Source organism: Neovison vison, chromosome 13 (genome assembly GCF_020171115.1).
Source record: "Neovison vison isolate M4711 chromosome 13, ASM_NN_V1, whole genome shotgun sequence".
Classification (NCBI taxonomy): Eukaryota; Metazoa; Chordata; class Mammalia; order Carnivora; family Mustelidae; genus Neogale; species Neogale vison.
The window spans coordinates 33,621,543-33,638,955 of record NC_058103.1 but is presented as its reverse complement, the minus strand read 5'-3'; the positions used below and the strand labels follow the sequence as shown (position 1 = coordinate 33,638,955).

Here is a 17,413-nt window from a genome sequence, read left to right as displayed (position 1 = left end):
GGTGCCTGAGGCCTGCCCCCGATGGGACCTGCTCCCCTCGTCAGGGCCTCTTCTGACTGTCCTTTCCCGCCTGTTGTAGATCTGTGATGCCATCTCTAAGTGGGAGCAAGCCGTGAAGGAGCTGCACTCTGGCAAGGCTGAGGGTGGCACACGTGTCGTGAAGCTGATGTACAAGAACAGGTCTCGAGTGCTGCCCGGGGGTGGGTGAGGGGGGCACTCATCACTGCCGCCGGCTGGCCTGTGCTGGACAGACAGCACACCCACAGACAGCACTGTGTTGTGGACACTAGTTGGTGGCCCAGACTGGCTCTGGTGATCCTCAGTGAGACCCTGGGCAGTTCAGGCTCTCAGTCCCTGTCCTGCATGTATTTGCGCACGCGTGTGCACATACACCCCCATACTACACCACACCTCCCCCACCCCGGCAAGAAAATAGATCAACCTTGTGGGATGGCTGCAAGGGTTCCATTAGAAGAGTGAAATTTCTCATGAGCACTAGATATTTAAGGCTCAAGAATAAATAGCTCCTAAAAAAAAAAAAAAAAAAAAAAAAGAATAAATAGCTCCTGTAACAATTCCAGCAAATATAGGAGACACCATGATTTTTAGTCCATTTGGATAAGAAAATCCCATCCCAGATCTGTCTGCAGGCACATGATTTCCATTATTCTCTTGGAATCTTCAACTCCTCCAGTTCCCCAAGAAGCTGTGATTCTGGGGAGCAGATTCCGCTGAGCAAATCCAGTAGGGGAGGGGTGTAGTTAGGTATGACCTGGACCACTGTTGGCATGAGATCTCATGGCCCCATTATCTGCCCTGTGTTGTGCTTAAATCTTTCTGGAGGCAATAGAAAAAGAGTCTCACAGATGGTATAAAAAAAGTAGTTTCTTTCTTTGGAAATCAAGATAAACAGATGCCAAGATGACCTCATCCATTCGGGATCCCAGCTGAGTCTTGGCTGTTTCTCGCTGTCTTCCCTGTAGGCTGTACTTTCGGAGTCAAGTCAAAGGGGAGACAGAGCGGGAGCGGCTGCTGCTCGCCTCCCAGACCAGTGGGGAGATCGTGGCAGGGAGGTTTCCTGTCAACAAAGAGCTGGCTCTTGAGATGGCCGCCCTAATGGCCCAGGTAAGGTTCTGTGCAGGAATTGGGAGGACCAGGGAACCATCTTTGGACTCACAGGGGGCACATAGCACACAGCCAGAAACTGCAGACCCTGCTGCCTCTGGCAATGGAGGGAAGCTGACTCCTTACCATCAGAGCCCTTTACTGTAGATAGACATTACACGCAGAATTCTGGACATGGAACCCAGAGCAGAGCCCTGCCTTTGAGAGCTGGCCACCTTCCCGCCATGAGATCTTGGCCAAGTCACTGCAGTGGTCTGTGCTTTAGTTTCCTTCTCTGTACAGTGGAAACAAAAATGCCTCCCTGCCTGCCCCCCACAGGGTTGTACTAAGTATGCTACTGAAATGATGTATGTCACATAATAGATGTGCTGAGATTTGTACTTAAAACTGTAAAACGTGGGGCACCTGGGTGGCTCAGTGGGTTAAGCCGCTGCCTTCGGCTCAGGTCATGATCTCAGGGTCCTGGGATCGAGTCCCGCATCGGGCTCTCTGCTCAGCGGGGAGCCTGCTTCCTTCTCTCTCTGCCTGCCTCTCCGTCTACTTGTGATTTCTCTCTGTCAAATAAATAAATAAATAAATCTTTAAAAAAAAAAAACAAAAAACTGTAAAACGTTGTAAATAGAATCAGAAAGGGGAAGGTGCATTCAGACTTTGACTCTTCTCTCTGTTACCTTTAAGAGGCTGTCTTGCCAAAGGTATCTGGGATGCCCTCGTGGTTTGCATGAGAAAGCATCTGACTCTGCATGCTGGAGAGGAAGGGAAAATAATAAACATTTACTGAATGCTCTGTAGAGGATCCACTGCTGAGTATGCCATGTGTATTATCTCAGTTCTTATCCCCGTGTAACAGCTGAGGAAATAGAAGTACTTGCTCAGGTTTACAAGGCCAGCAGATGGCAGAATGGGGACCTGAGCCGGGTCTGTGATTCCGAAGGCCACGTTTGGAACACGTTAGGATCTGTAGCATCTTCAGTCCTAGATCTCAGATGTTTGGATTAGAAGCCAGAAGATCCATAGTTCTCCCTTGTCTGCCACTAATGAACTGAGTCTTTGGATAAGGCACTTAACCTCCATTGCAGAAGGAAAATGAATATAATCATCGAGGGCCATAAGGTGGTTTCTCTAGGGTCCGTGAACCGTGAGATGAAGGGTCTGTTCATGAGAAGTGTTTTCGCATCTGTCCATACCGCATCAATGAAGTAACGAAGTGATGGTTGATTTCACCTCCCCAGCAGCCCCAGCCCCACCCCATCCACTTCCAGATTCTTGACTGTCCTCTGTGTGCTTCCAACACAGGTAGAATATGGGGACTTAGAGAGGCCCAGCCCACCAGGCCCCGGGAGCCCTCCCCCTGCCAAGGTTCAGCATCATCTCCAGCAGGTCCTAGACAGGTTCTACCCGAGGCGCTACAGACACGGGGCACCCCCTGAACAGCTGAGGTAGGCTGGCCAGATCTTGGAGGGAGTTGCTGTGGGGAGGCAGGGGCTGTAGGGCGGGGGAAGGCCTCAGAGCTGCAGTGAAAACCTGTTGGCCCTTCACTGGCCCATTTCTCTCCATCCATCCAAACCAGGCACCTGGCAGATCTGCTGACCACAAAGTGGGCAGCCCTACAGGGCTGCTCCCCTCCTGAGTGCATCCGCATCTACCTGACGGTGGCCCGGAAATGGCCTTTCTTTGGTGCTAAGCTCTTTGCTGCTCAGGTAAGTGCCAGTGGTTTTCAGGGGAAGGAGTGATTACTACACCCTCAGCAATGTGCCCTACATTTCTCCTCACGCTACTGTCTATAGATTTGTACTGATCCCCTTTGAGCCAGTCCAGTCTGCAGGGCCTGCCTGCACAATAGCAACCAGCAGAGGGCGCTATTTCTCCACCCATTTCTGGCCTCTCCGTTTTCCATGGTCCAGAGCACAATTGTGGTCACTGCTTTCGGGCCCTGATGATTGCTGGGTGACCTTCGTCTTTCCTTTTTTTTTTTTTTTTTTAATCTGATTTATTTCTGAGAGATAGAGAGAGAACAAGCATGCACAAGCAGGAGGAGCTGCAGGCAGAGGGAGAAGCAGGCTTCCCCTCTGAGCAAAGAGCCTGATACGACACTCGATCCCAGAACCCTGGGATCATGACCTGAACTGAAGACAGACACTTAACCAACTGAGCCACCCAGGTGTCCCTTCATCCTTCCTTTTTGACTTCTCTCTCAGTGCTATCCCTGAAGAAGAAATAGAAGACCAACTAATTGACACACAAGGGTTCAAACTTGATATGACAACCATCTCAAGAATACGTCCATTTTTAAAAAAGTGTAAAAGAATAATATATAATCTAAACAAATACGTCTCTGCAGACTTAGGTGGGCCACAGGGGACTCCTTAACCACTCAGGCAAGAGTTAATTTCACCTGCACAAAGCCCAGGGGGCCAGTAGTAATCTCAGCTGGAACTTTTCTTGGCCAGCTGTCTGGTGTGCATAAACCATATTCGTAATCAGAGTACCGTGTCCTCAAAGCTGGGTCACGATCCTATTCACTGACGGTAAAGATTCGACAGTGGACATTCACTCATTCATTCAAGAAGGAATTGTTGAGCTACTAGGTCTCAGGCACTGTTCGAGAAGGCAAGAGATGAGCGAATCAAATACCATCCTGGCCTTCGCGGAGCTTTCCATCTAGTAGGGGAGATACTTGTTAATCAGATAATTATATATATTCTCTCTCTAAATACACATTTTACAAGCTTGTCATAAAATGACAAGCTGTCATTTTACAAGCTGTCAAAGGAGAAGTATCGGGGTTATAAAGGCATAGAACAGGGGAGCCTGGGGCCCTTTCACTCCAGGAGGTTGGGAAAAGCTTCTGAAAATGAGAACATGTCCTTCCCTCTCCCCAGCCTTTTGGGTAGGAGAGCTAGGAAATCTGGATTGCCCTACTGCAGCTGGGCAGTGAAAATGAGTCATTCCAGGAATTGTCCACCAAATAGCCACTTTTCTCACTAGTAGAGCCAAAAGCCCAGAAGATTGCATTCTTGCTTTCCTGTTTGTTTCATGGTCCCTAGGAAATTGGCTGAACCAAGATGTACTTCAGCTGGGAGAGACTATAGGTGGAATGCCGTCAGTCTGTGAGCACTAGGAGAACACAGCCCGTTCTCTGTGCCCGTGACTGAGCAGCCAGGGCTGGCCTTGTTCTGCAGCACAGAGCCTCTCAACCTGTGTGCTGTGGGTGCCCCTCTCCTCTCGAGATCGTAACTGGGTGGCCAGAGCCCCAAGACCAGATGTCTTCTATTTACTTCAGCATGCTGTACACATACCAGCCTTCATGTTTTCCAAGACAAAGGTTGGACATCACTGCCTAGCAGATTCCTGGATGTGCCTTCTTCCTCCAGAAGCTCTTACGGTTTAGCATTCCTAGCTGTGGATATGTCTGATGGGATTTTCCTGTTTCCCCAGCCTGCACAGATGTCTTCCAAGGACAGCTCTCTGGTGTGGATTGCTGTGAATGAAGACGGTGTCAGCATCCTGGACCACAGCACTATGGTAGGAAAGAATGAGGGCTGGCTGACCCTTCCTTCTCCTAACAGCACCTTTTCTTCTCCTCTGTGGACTCAAAGAGCTGAGCTAAGGGACCATGTTTCCCAACCCACCCTACCCAAGCCTTGCTTTCCTCTAGGCTAGACACAGCTTGTAGACATTCAAGATGTAGATCTCCAAGTTAGGACCACTTCCAAGTTCTCCCTTTCTGGTTAAGACTACTTATGCTTGGAATAGACAGGGGGTGCTGGTTCATCTCCGGAGGCAGGTGGGAAGTTTCCCCAGAACTAACTGGCTTCTTCTCACAGCAAGTGCACGTCACTTACCCCTACTCTTCAGTAACGACCTTCGGTGGCTGCCGGGATGACTTCATGCTTGTGATTAGATCCATTCCAGACCAGAGCTCTGGAAAAGGCCACATTGAGAAGTTGCTCTTCCGGATGGCCGCTCCCAAGGTGGGTCTGACAGCTGTTAAAACATGATACTCGGATCTCTCCAGAATGAGGAAGTGGGCTTGAAGTTAAGGAAGCTGGGTTATGACGGCCTCTACAAGGGCCCTGCCCCAGGTAAAAGTCTGGTCTTGGCTGTAATCAGTCCTCTGAAGAGTTCAGGTAGGGCTACCGCTCCGAGTCCCTGCCGAGCCGGTGGGTGAGGGGCTGGCTGAGAGGGCACACGCTCTGGTCCAGCAGCTCCCCTGCCCTCCACATGGTACTTTCAGCCCCCGCAGCCCAGCACCGCACAGGCTGGAGGCGGTGCCTACTCGCTGCTCTTGCAGCAGACCGGGGGCCAGGGTAGCCAGCTGCCTCCCCTGTGTGCTCTTCTCCTGGCTTCTGCCAACACTAGTCCCCAGGTGGGACAGTCTGCACGTGCTCCCCCTTCCTTACAGTCTTAAAGTCCATCCCAGAGACGGCTTCTGCTTTAAGGGCTTTGTATCCGGCTTGGTGTGGGAGATTCAGACTAGCAAAAATAACAAAGACTCCAAAACCCAAGTTCTGATTTATAGTTTCTGACTCCCTTCTGAGGGTAAGTGGAAACCCTGTTGTTTTAATCCTAAAATTGGGAGTTTCCCCAACCTCCTCCTTTTAATGCTGCCCCTGCCGAAGGAGAGGATACACAGACACTTCCTCCAGGGAGGCCCGCTTCCCTGGCTTGGAGGTGAGCAGAGCAGAGTATCGCCTCTCCTGTTCTCAGGAGGGTACTCTGCATCAGTGGCCCTTCAGACCAACAGGCACCCACTTCACTGGGCCTCTGAACCTCCCAGAAATGATCCCCTTTCAACATTTTCTCCCAGGTTTGTTTTTTTTTTTTTTTAAGATTTTATTTATTTATCAGAGGGTGGGGAGAGAGTGAGTACAGGAAGACAGAATGGCAGGCAGAGGTAGAGGGAGAAGCAGGCTCCCTGCTGAGCAAGGAGCCCGATGTGGGACTCGATCCCAGGACGCTGGGATCATGACCTGAGCCGAAGGCAGCTGCTTAACCAACTGAGCCACCCAGGCGTCCCTCTCCCAGGTATTTTTAAGAGATAAGAAACTGAAGCCCAGGAAGGTTATGCACCCAGTAGAGCAGCTAGTATGTGAGAAAGCCGGCATTCAAGCCAAAACAGGTTGAATTCCTTTGTCTCTGTTGTCTCTAGATTGCAGAGGCTACGTTCATCATGGCCAGCTACATGAACCATTGCTCTGCGACTGTGAACCCCCCCAACAACCCGCCCGCTGCCCACCAGCTATGGGAACTGGACGGACAGCAGTTCTTTGCTTCTGTTCCGTGTGCTGCCAGACGGCCAACGTTGCTGTGAATGCTTCTCCTACCCCTTTCCCCCCAAACCACCTGGTACCTCTGGGATTAGAGATTGTATCCTAGGGTATGATACTACTGTGATGGGCCGGACAGCCCTCCCCCAACCCCACCCTGTTTGTTCTATGAAATGTCTAGTTCAGTGTCCCTGAAGCCTTTACTCTCTAGGTGCCTTATGTTTCAGGGCCCAACTTTTAAAAATCCAGACCCAGTATAGAAACCACTTTTTTTCACCAGAATACTGAGCTCTGGATCCTGCCCGATTCTAGACACAGACTGGGATGGTCCACTGTTACTGGTTACTGAGGGCATCAGTGCTGTAAATTAAGGCTTTCTGCATGGATACTCTTGGGAAGGCCAGTATCTTTTATACTGTACATGGTCCTTATGTGGGGATTTATACTTGAAGTTTTCCCAACATCCCCAAACAAGATAGGACTAAAATTTCCAATTCACCTGAACTGTGACAAAAGCCTGGAACTCATTAAAACTGGACTGCTGTTCCCAGATGGGAAAGGTATTGGCAGGGCTGAAGAAAAAGGAAGAGACTCACCTTTTCCCTTCCCCACTGTAAGAGAGCAGGCATTTGCAGTGTCCTCTGGGGCAGCAGCTCCTGTCTTTGCAGGACAAGGAAAGGCACTATCCCTGCTGAGATTGAAGCTATTCTCCCTCACACTGGATGTCAGCCCAACTGGGTACAAGCAAGGGCAGGGGTTAAGTCCAACGTGACCTCTCCCTGTCTATTTTAACCACTAGCTAGGGCTCAGTGAAGGCTGTGCTTCCTACTGTAGGATGGGGTGGTCACTTGTTTCCTTGTTGTCTGAAAGACCAAACAAATGCACCAGGTTTTGCTGCTTTGTGAGGCCACCAAAGATGAGTGAGAAACAGAATCCAGGCTTGTGGGCCTGGATTTACTCAAGACTTCTGGCGAACTTCCGCTGGGAATTAGTTCGAGGGCAGAAGGTACATAGGCTAAGAGCATCCTGATGATACAAATACCCCCTAACCCCAACGGAGACCTTATGTTGAGTGCAGAGATGATCCTTGTCTCCACCCTCCCCTGAGAGAAGACAAAAAGACGAAAGAGTTCATTCATACTCTGATTTTCCAGCATTGGAGAAACTTGAGTTTTATTTCATAGCTCTGAGGCAGTCTGAGCATTTGTCAATAAAGTGCTGAAAACTGTATGGGTTTAGCAGTAGCATCTAAGAACCAAGCCTTTGACTTCAGCGAAGTGTGTGTCTGTGTGTGTGTGTGTTGTGCACTGTAAGAACGTAAAGACTGGAACTGGTTATCTGAACACAGCTGCTGTAGGCTTCCCCTCTCTCACCCTTTAAACGGAAAAGCATAAAAAGAAAAATAAAGCAGCACATGATAGTGTCTGCCTCTTTTAAGTGAACTTGACTTTGCAAGACTGGAAATTTTATAGCCATCTCTCATTTCTATTGCTGCCTTTCCCCCAGGATTTAGGAATTAGATGAGACATTTCTACCTCAAACAAGTCACACGTCATATGCTCCAAACAACCCCTCCTGTACTGGTGTAAAATTACGGCTCTGGTTTATAATAACCCTGAGTGTCTCCAGGCCCATGAGGATAATTTTATCCACCTGGGAGTTTAAAGAAAAAAAAAAAAGGAATTAGGATTCTAAGGAAAAAGCAAGCAAGGATGGAGCTGTGTTCACACTGAACTTGGGGGTCAAGCGATTTCCCCCACCCTATCTCCTTCCCAGCACTTCAGAAATCCTCCCATAGTTTATTAATTCTATACAGAGGAAACTGCCTTATAATCAAAGGCTTCTACAGTTGGTGTGTTTATCCTTTTTTAACATGTGTAGAAACCAAAGTCGAACTTCTGTCTAGCCTTTGGTGTCACCCCTCTCGGCAAAAGACGTTTTCTAAACCCTAGACAATGCTGACTAACAGCAGAGTTAATGTGCTTGACATCCATGACTGCAATGCTGTGTTCATGTTGTCAATAAAAAGCCGCTGTGAACCAGGCAATTACTGTGTATGTTTTGGAAGGGGATCGATTTATTAAGACAGTCATCATAAATTAACCCTGTCCAGAACACGGGAGCTAGGTGCACAGGGACTGGTCTTTCGTAGGACATTCCTTCCTAGTCACCAGTACCTAAAGGGCTTGACTTTTACACAGAGCTACTGTGTAGTAGGAAATTATGTTTCTTAAGAGATCTGCTGTCAGTGTCCCATGTCTGCGCCACAGACTCTACAAAATGTAAACCTGCATGTGCTTAGGAATTTCAAAGTGCTCTTTGTCAACGTTACTTTTGACATACCACCGCTTAAGATCTCCCCTCAATAAAGTAGGCAGAACCTTACAAGGGGATCACTAAAACAGACAAATACTTTGCTCCACATCACACAATGAGTTAGGTTTCCAGTCACCTGCTCTGTGGCTCTGAGATCCACTGCATCCATCCTGGTTCTTAGAGCTGTGTCCACCAGATGGTTTAGAATACAGAAAATAAACCACCCACTATGGCTTAGGAGTCCTCTCCCATGGAAGACAATACTGGCCTTCTGAAATGCTGGGACTCATGGACTTGCTGATGCAGCTTTCTGGTGTGCTAGGATCTCCTGGCAACTCCTGTACACTTCAATCAAGCAGTCCAGGCGGGGCTTGGTACTCTGAATTCCAAAGGGAAGAAATGCACAGTCAAGATGAACAAAAGAGAGAGCTTAACAGTGCAGCAGCCACGTGCAACCACAAGCTCTCCTCACAGCAGGGGTCTAAACCGCTCAGGTGTGAGCTCGGAGAGGCAGGAGTTTGGGCCCATCTAACTGGCTAAGGAAGCAAGAGGATAACAAAAGACAGACCCTCTAGGAAATGTCACAAGCTGTGAGAGTCTTCAAGGACAAGAAGGGCAATTTAATATATAAATATTAAAAATTATTTTGTACAATGAAATGTGATACAACCAAAATTAAAAGTCACAGAATGGGAAAAATATATGTGGAAAGCTTATTTAATAAAAGTTCATTATCTAAAATATGTAAGTTGTTACAAATGTATAATCAATATCTAGACTTTATTTGACTAATAAAGGAGATGGATAGTTTAAAACAAAAGGAAAAACAGGTAATTCAAGGAAAGATGAAAAATCTCTTTGTCATTTAAGAAGCGATTTAGAAACTTCAAATTCGGGGCGCCTGGGTGGCTCAGTGGGTTAAGCCTCTGCTTTCGGCTCAGGTCATGATCCCAGGGTCCTGGGATCGAGCTCCACATCGGGCTTTCTGCTCAGCGGGGAGCCTGCTTCCTCCTCTCTCTCTGCCTCTCTGCCTACTTGTGATCTCTGTCTGTCAAGTAAATAAATAAAATCTTTTAAAAAAAAAAAAGAAACTTCAAATTCCCTTACCTACATACTAAAGGAAACAAATAATCAAACCTGCTGTTAGCCAAGACTATAGAAAAACAAGTACAGGGCGCCTGGGTGGCTCAGTGGGTTAAGCCGCTGCCTTCGGCTCAGGTCATGATCTCAGGGTCCTGGGATCGAGTCCCGCATCGGGCTCTCTGCTCAGCAGGGAGCCTGCTTCTCTCTCTCTCTCTGCCTGCCTCTCCATCTACTTGTGATTTCTCTCTGTCAAATAAATAAATTAAATCTTTAAAAAAAAAAAAAAAAAGAAAAGAAAAACAAGTACAGATTCCCAAAAGTATGGTAAAGTTGTCCAATCTCTGGAGCCAAATCTCAAACTGTAAAAATCTATGAAACTGTTCATAAGCTTTAATAAAATAATTTTGAGGGCGCCTGGGTGGCTCACTTGGCTGAGTGACTGCCTTCGGCTCAGGTCATGATCCCGGACTTCCAGGATCGAGTCCCACATCAGGCTCCCAGCTCCTTGGGGAGTCTGCTTCTCCCTCTGCCCTTCTCCCTCATGCTCTCTCTCACTCATTCTCTCTCAAATAAATAAAATTTTAAAAAAATAATAACATAATTTTGAACTGTAATGCAAAAGAATTTTAGCTTAGTGGTCTTAAATCCTAAGTGAGAAAAGGGCGGGCTACAAGGCAAAATTAACTATATATATAAATAGTCTACATACCTATAATCCTGTTTGTGTATTTCGTGTAAAAGCAAGGCAAAAAATAACCTGGAGATGATTTCAAAAGCTCGCAGTAGAGTGGCTAAATAAACTGATACTCAACATGATAATATAACTGTTTAAAATAATAATTATAATGGATTCTGTTGATGCATGAAAATATGTACATTAGATTTAAAAAGCAAGACATAAATTAGGTGTAACAGTATGTGCAGATCAATGGACATCAATGTAAAATCATATATTGGCAGACTAACAAAATAGATGAATGGTGATTTACAGGCAGAAACTGCTGTTTTTTTCTTTAAAATTTGGATAAATTTGTAATATTTCTGAAAGCCTGTATTTGCTTCAGAAAGAAACTTTTGAAAAACTGAAATCCTAACTTTGATTAAAAATAGCTGTCGGGTGCACCTGGGTGGCTCAGTGGGTTAAAGCCTCTGCCTTCAGCTCAGGTCATATCCCATGGTCCTGGGATCAGCCCCACATAGCATCTGGCTCTCTGCTTGGCGGGAAGCCTGCTTCCCCTGCTCTCTGCTCAGCAGGGAGGCTGCTTCCCCTTATCTCTCTGCCTACTTGTGATCTCTGTCTGTCAAATAAATAAATAAAATCTTTAAAAAAAAATAGTCAGATGTCCTCAAATACTCTTGGCAACTAGAGTTTACACTCCTACTGAGTAGAAGTAGCAGTGGATATGCAGAGAACGGGGAAAGGTAATGAATTTTTCTGAAGAAACTTTAGACAACTGTTCTGTGCTCACCTGGAAGACAGGTACTACTTGGGATATCCCATGTGGTTCCACTGGATCCTTCAATAAAATGCAGAGGTAGTAAATCACCTTCTGCTGTAAGACAATAAACCAAACAGCAGAGATCTAAGTGAAACTCATTTTGTTTTCTTTTTCTTCAAGGGAAGGCTATAAGCTGTTTATAAGCAGTTATCTCTATTAGAACACTTGATTGCTTTTGAAGTGAAGAAAAAATATATTCTCATTCTCTAACATCAGCAGCAACAAAAGTAAGGTGATTTTGATGGGTGCCTGGGTGGCTCAGTGGGTTGAAGCCTCCAGAGGCCTTCGGCTCGGGTCATGATCCCAGAGTCTTGGGATCGAGGCCCGTATCGGGCTTTCTGCTCAGCAGGGAGCCTGCTTCTCTGTCTCTCTCTGCCTGCCTCTCTGCCTACTTATGACATCTCTGTCTGTCAAATAAATAAATAAAATCTAAAAAAAAAAAAAAAGGTGATTTTGAAGCTGGGCTAAAAAAGTTGAAATGCTGACTTACTTTCTACAAAAACCTGCTATATCTCTGTAACAATAAAGGAATGGGCCTTTCCAATATAAGTTTCACTTTCATGGTTCATGGACATGCCAGCCAAAAAGGAAACACTACAATCCCAGAACCGAGTCTTCAAGTTTAATTCTTTGACATCAGGGTATTAAGACTCATTTTAGACTCCGGCAACGGCCTTGGGCTACCTCCTCCAGAGAAATCTGTAATACTTACAACTTAACTACTTACCATGTAAATAGCCTCATTGATGACCACATCCTTCACCTTGCCCATCTCTATGAAGGTAGTGCTTTCTTTGCCAGAGGCATAGGATGAAGTCATCTGGATGCCAAGGGAGTCAATGATTAACAGAGTCTCCTGATCAATCTTGACAAAATGGAGGTAACCAAGCAGCCCTAGGAGGGTGATGAAGATGGCAGCGGAGAGGATCATGCTGTTCTGAAGAAAGAGCCAGATACAGGCGGTAAGATTACCAAATGGTCCTCCACACAGATCTCTGCTGTTTAACTGGTCCACTCCATGCAATATGGAAAAAAGCCTGTGTTCTATGGTGAGTTGAAAAGATGGGAGGAACATGCATGGAGGAAGAGAAAATCACTTTTAGCTCTGCAGTGCTATGAAAGCGTATGATGAAGTCCATCCAGACAACAAATGGATAGGTGTAGGAGGAGAACTTCGATCACCAAGATAGTACCCACCATCACACCTCTCAGAGGTTCTTCTTTCAAAACCGAAAATTAAGGACTCAGACCTTTTCCTCTCCTGCTCCATCAGTAGAATATACAGTGCAAGAGTCAGACAATACAATAATAAAATGCTTTAGCACAGTGTAGCAGACAGGACTCAACAGCCACTCCTCCTTCCTAACAGAACTTGGAATCATGACTGGTTTCCACGACTGCCAATGACTGGTTTTGAAATGGACAAATGACACAGCTCTGGCCAATACGAGGGAAGGTCTGCTGAAGGGGCCTCTGGAAAATGAAGTCCATCCTAAAAAGAGATCTAAGGAAGAAAAGGTCACTTCCTCTTGAGGTTTGATGCCTGAAACTACTATGAAACTACTCTGCCAGGCCATGGAGAAAGCCAGATTGAAGATGAGAACAGTGGAAGAGCAGTAACATGAAAATAATTAAAAGGCCTTTAAGAGCCTCTTATGCCCTCAAGAGCCCTCTTTCCTCCTGATTCCTTTGTTCAATAATAAAGATCACATCATTTGGAGCTCTTCTAGTTCTTTTGGGTAGTGACTAACTGATGTGGTAAGCCTGAGTAGATGAAATGACTAACTTATGTGTTAAAGGCTCAAAAAAGGGTATTTATTCCTTTGATTCTAAGACACATTTACACTCCTTCAACATTTCTGAAGTTGAATTGTTTTTCTATTGATGTACATTTTTTTGTGCCATTTGCTTTTTCCAAAAAAGCTATTATTTAGAAGGATGGCACAGAGAACAAAATCACTGATGACCTAGAAACAAAACAGATTCAGTACTTTATGAATATCATTCCTTGATGGCAGAAATATCTATACTTTATTACTGGTAAGATGCTCTCTCTGACCTAACCCTAATCACACTCTTCTAAACCCTCATCCTTGGGTGTCCATCCTTGTTAGGCCTGCATTGCTCAGCAAGCTGTACCAAGAATCTTGCTAAGTTTAGAGAGAAATCTCTGGCCTCTGATCACTCTGGCCTGCCTTTAGCAAGAATCATGTCAAGTCAAGTTAGGCAGAATCCCCCTTTATCCCTGAGGTTTCTTTTCAGTCATTTTCCATCCATCCCCTCCACTGTGCTCCTTGGCTATCAATTCCCACTTGTCCTTTCTGTATTCAGAATTGAGCCCAATTCTGTACGGAGGTCACGCTTTTCTCCTATTGCAATAGTTTCTGAATAAAATCTGTTTTTGCTGCTTTAACTACTGGCTGCCTTTGGTTTTCCTTGAAAATACTTTTCTACTTCATTCCACCTAAAACGTAGTAAGTGTTCGATCAGAGTCTGTTTGGGCCTGATCTATTTTTGTCTGGTCCACCCTGAGCTTGGAATGGTTTCACCAATTTTTAAATGGTTTAAAAAAGAAAGGAAAAGAAACAGAAGACTGAGACAGAGACCTGTAAAGTCTCAAATACTTACTATTTGGCCTTTTAAAGATAAAGTTTGCTGACCTCTGTGCTAGGTAATTACTTGTTGATTAATGAATGGAGAATGGAAAAATCTATGTGCTGGGTCTCTGATGATCCAGAAATATCTACTTTGAGTTAATTAAATGCCTAGTATCTAGTACAGTGTCTGGTTCATAGTCTGAACTCAGTAAGCATTATGGAAGAATAGAGAGAAATAAAATTCAGTCCTGGCCCTTACAGATGTGTAAGAGACAAAATTAATACACATAAGATATTTTTGGAGAATACTACGAAACTGGGTATAACTACCTAAGAAAGGATTAAAAGAGAGAGAGAGCAATAAAGACATCAAAGCACACAGGATATCCCATGAAGACTTCCAAGCAAGAAGGATTTTCACTGGTACAGAAGAGGTAGTGGTTATTGAGATATACTTAATTAAGAGAAGTAAGAGGGGGGGCGCCTGGGTGGCTCAGTGGGTTAAGCCGCTGCCTTCGGCTTGGGTCGTGATCTCAGGGTCCTGGGATCGAGTCCCGCATCGGGCTCTCTGCTCAGCAGGAAGCCTGCTTCCTCCTCTCTCTGCCTGCCTCTCTGCCCACTTGTGATCTCTATCTGTCAAACAAATAAATAAAATCTTTAAAAAAAAAAACAACAGGGGCGCCTGGGTGGCTCAGTGGGTTAAGCCGCTGCCTTCGGCTCAGGTCATGATCTCAGGGTCCTGGGATCGAGTCCCGCATCGGGCTCTCTGCTCGGCGGGGAGCCTGCTTCTCTCTCTCTCTCTGCCTGCCTCTCCATCTACTTGTGATTTCTCTCTGTCAAATAAATAAATAAAATCTTTAAAAAAAAAAAAAAAAAACAACAACAGTTTGATTTGAAGGCCATGTATGCTATTTACTAGCTTTGTGACTTTGGGTTTTCTTCTAAGAAATGAGACATTCAGGAAAGCAGCTGGCAGTCGGGGGGCATTTAAGCAATTATACGTTCCCTCCTCCTCACATGACCACGTGACCAGAACACAGGCTAGTATTAAAATTCAACTACATTATAAATTAAATCCTTTTAAGGGGAGGGAGAAGGACTGTCTTGGCAGCTTAACTACTTCAACTGACTTTTGAACAAACTTTTAGATATAGTTTGGTACAAATTAGAGCAGTCTTAATTCTACATATTATCTACACCAAATTACTATGCTCTGATCATAAAAAAGCCAATGAAAACAAGACCCAAATTATAAATAGCCGTAGCTCTGGTCAGATCACTCCTAGGATAATATGTTCAATTCAGGGCACTACATACAAAACTAAACTCATCCTGAAAAGGACAGTTAGGATGACTCCTTTTATTTGAGGGCTGTCACAAAGCTACTGCACGTGACCCTCACAACACTGTTAAGCTGGCATGGCAGGACCAATTCCATTTTAGACATGTGAAAACCGATGCTCAGAAAATAGGAAGGAGGGGCGCTGGGTGGCTCAGTGGGTTAAGTGTCTGCCTTCGGCTCAGGTTGTGATCTCAGGGTTCTGGGATCAGCCCCACAATGCATCTGGCTCTCTGCTTGGCGGGGAGCCTGCTTCCCCCTCTCTCTCTTTGCCTGCTGCTCTGCCTACTTGTGATCTGTCAAATAAATAAATCAAATCTTTTTTTTTTAAAGTAGGAATGAGTCTAGAAAGAACACAGAAACAACTCATCTCCAAAACTTCACAATTCTTTACAAAGTACTTAAAAGTTGGGGAAGGGGTGGTGGGGAGTATTATCTTAAAAAACAGATTAGGAAGAACTATCAAGCTCATTGTGGAGACAAAGGCAGTTCTTTAAGACTACAGGGGCGCCTGGGTGGCTCAGTGGGTTAAAGCCTCTGCCTTGGCTCAGGTCATGGTCTCAGGGTCCTCTAATGGTACCCCGCGTCGCTCGGTACCCCGCGTCGGGCTCTCTGCTCAGCGGGGAGCCTGCTTCCCTCTCTCTCTCTCTCTCTGCCTACTTGTGATCTCTGTCTGTCGAATAAATAAATAAAATCTTAAAAAAAAAAAAAAGACTACATACGGTGCTGCTAGCAGTGACTCCTCTGAGGAATGGAAGTGATGGATAAGGACGATCCACTGAATAGTTCTCGGAACTCCTGGAACTGAATTCCCGTGGGCGTGTACCATGTGGAGCACACGCACGTTAAAGCCTTAGGTCATTGTGCAAGGACCAACTAAATGTACTGGGTGGAACCGCAGCGCCCCACCCACAAGACCCACAAGAGGGAGAGAGTACAGGTGTAAAAAACTTCACTAAACGTGAAGAAAACAACTGTCCAGCGGCGGAACCAGCTAGTTCCCGCCCTCCGACCCAATAATAGGAGGTCCGGGCTCGACCCGATGACCCCAAAGACCCTTCCAAACTCCAGCGCCCGACTCCGACCGCGGGAAGGGGCCGACCGACCATTACCTCGCAGAGGGTGAAGAGTCCGTAGGCCGCTAGCCACACGGTGCAGGTGACAGCGGTGAGCGAGCGCAACGACAGCCGAGGGCAGCTGAGGCAGAACTCCCGGCAAGACGGGGAGTAGTAGCGGCGCTGCAGGGCCAAGCGACCGCCGCAAATATCCGAGAAGCTCTGCTCGTCCTCCATGGCCCGATCGCCCCCTTCCCACCCGACCGCGCCGCTCTAGTCCACCCGCCAGCGCCCTCTCGCCGGCTCTGGACCCACTTCCGGGGAGCGACGTCAGACCCGCCCCTCCCCGCCCCACGCTCCGCGCAGCCGCAGCACCGCAGCGAGCCGCGAGGCGCGGGTCCGCTGGAGTGTGTTTCGCGTTCCCCGGCTGGGCTGTGTTTCTGCGACTGACTGCCCCGGAGACTCGGGGGGGTGCTGACCCAACCGGCCGATTAAAACCAATGTTAACGCTCGGCAAACCGTGTTCTATTTCTCAGCCAGAGTACGCCCCAAGGAGACAGTCCGCAGGTATAGACTCACTCCAGGCTCCCGCTCACTCACGCATTCGTGCGTGCATGCGTGCATTCCTGAGCCGGGCGGTTTTAGGTGCTGAGGATACAGCGCTGACCAGTGCTGAAGGTCTCTGCCTTCGAGCAGCGTCCCTCCTAGTGGAAGAAACAATATAGAAGTAATTTCAAAGAGTGCTGCTGGCAATAACTGGACAGGCAGGGTGGCTTGGGGACTTGCAATAGGGCAGTCAGGGAAGTCTGAGGACACTGCAGGGGCACGGACGAGGAGCCAGACGGTCTGGAAGAGCTCTGCAGGAGGCATTTGCCGGGTTGGAGGGCCAGGAAAGGCAAAGCCCCCAAGGCAGGAACAAGGTTGACTTCCTGGAGGAATCAAGAGGCTGACGAAATCAAGTGGGGGGCATCTGGGTGGCTCAGCGGTTAAGACTCTGCCTTCAGCTCAGGTCATGATCCCAAGGTCCTGGGATCGAGCCCCACTCAGCAGGGAGCCTGCTTCCCCCCACTTCTCTGTCTACCTACCTCTCTGCCTATTAAAAAAAAAAAAAAATGAATGCGGTAGTTGG

The 17,413-nt window shown here is 46.8% G+C and overlaps 2 protein-coding genes across 7 annotated transcripts in view; one reads left to right on the top strand and one right to left on the bottom strand.

Annotated features, from left to right (window-relative positions):
• The window catches only part of PLEKHH1 (pleckstrin homology, MyTH4 and FERM domain containing H1), a 49,843-nt gene extending 41,391 nt beyond the window's left edge, over nucleotides 1–8,452 (top strand). For all 4 annotated transcript variants that reach the window (XM_044231863.1, XM_044231864.1, XM_044231865.1 and 1 more), the window contains exons 23-29: nucleotides 80–180; nucleotides 984–1,125; nucleotides 2,422–2,564; nucleotides 2,696–2,825; nucleotides 4,564–4,650; nucleotides 4,953–5,099; nucleotides 6,278–8,452. In XM_044231863.1, coding sequence (XP_044087798.1) covers nucleotides 80–180; nucleotides 984–1,125; nucleotides 2,422–2,564; nucleotides 2,696–2,825; nucleotides 4,564–4,650; nucleotides 4,953–5,099; nucleotides 6,278–6,439 — 912 coding nt within the window. In that variant the 3' untranslated portion in view covers nucleotides 6,440–8,452. The remainder of the gene's footprint in view (nucleotides 1–79; nucleotides 181–983; nucleotides 1,126–2,421; nucleotides 2,565–2,695; nucleotides 2,826–4,563; nucleotides 4,651–4,952; nucleotides 5,100–6,277) is intronic.
• PIGH (phosphatidylinositol glycan anchor biosynthesis class H) lies at nucleotides 8,443–16,591 on the bottom strand. 3 transcript variants are annotated; one of them, XM_044231868.1, is made up of 4 exons: nucleotides 16,342–16,591; nucleotides 12,021–12,230; nucleotides 11,264–11,347; nucleotides 8,443–9,090 (listed from the first exon to the last, which is right to left on the bottom strand). In XM_044231868.1, exons 1-4 carry the CDS (start codon nucleotides 16,519–16,521, stop codon nucleotides 8,998–9,000), a joined length of 567 nt encoding a protein of 188 aa, XP_044087803.1. In that variant the 5' UTR covers nucleotides 16,522–16,591; the 3' UTR covers nucleotides 8,443–8,997. The 3 variants fall into 3 exon arrangements, with proteins under 3 accessions (XP_044087803.1, XP_044087804.1, XP_044087805.1); XM_044231869.1 differs by having other exon boundaries at nucleotides 11,264–11,344; XM_044231870.1 differs by having other exon boundaries at nucleotides 11,264–11,311.
• Between the last annotated feature and the right edge of the window lie 822 nt (nucleotides 16,592–17,413).

Excerpts from the sequence above, each read along its gene's own strand:
- PIGH (XM_044231868.1), bottom strand. The coding sequence starts at position 16,521 with ATGGAGGACGAGCAGAGCTTCTCGGATATTTGCGGCGGTCGCTTGGCC. Across the intron at positions 12,231-16,341 it reads GACTCTTCACCCTCTGCGAG|AACAGCATGATCCTCTCCGC; the intron begins GTAATGGTCGGT and ends CTCTTTCTTCAG. Across the intron at positions 9,091-11,263 it reads AAGTAGTACCTGTCTTCCAG|AGTACCAAGCCCCGCCTGGA; the intron begins GTGAGCACAGAA and ends TTTGGAATTCAG.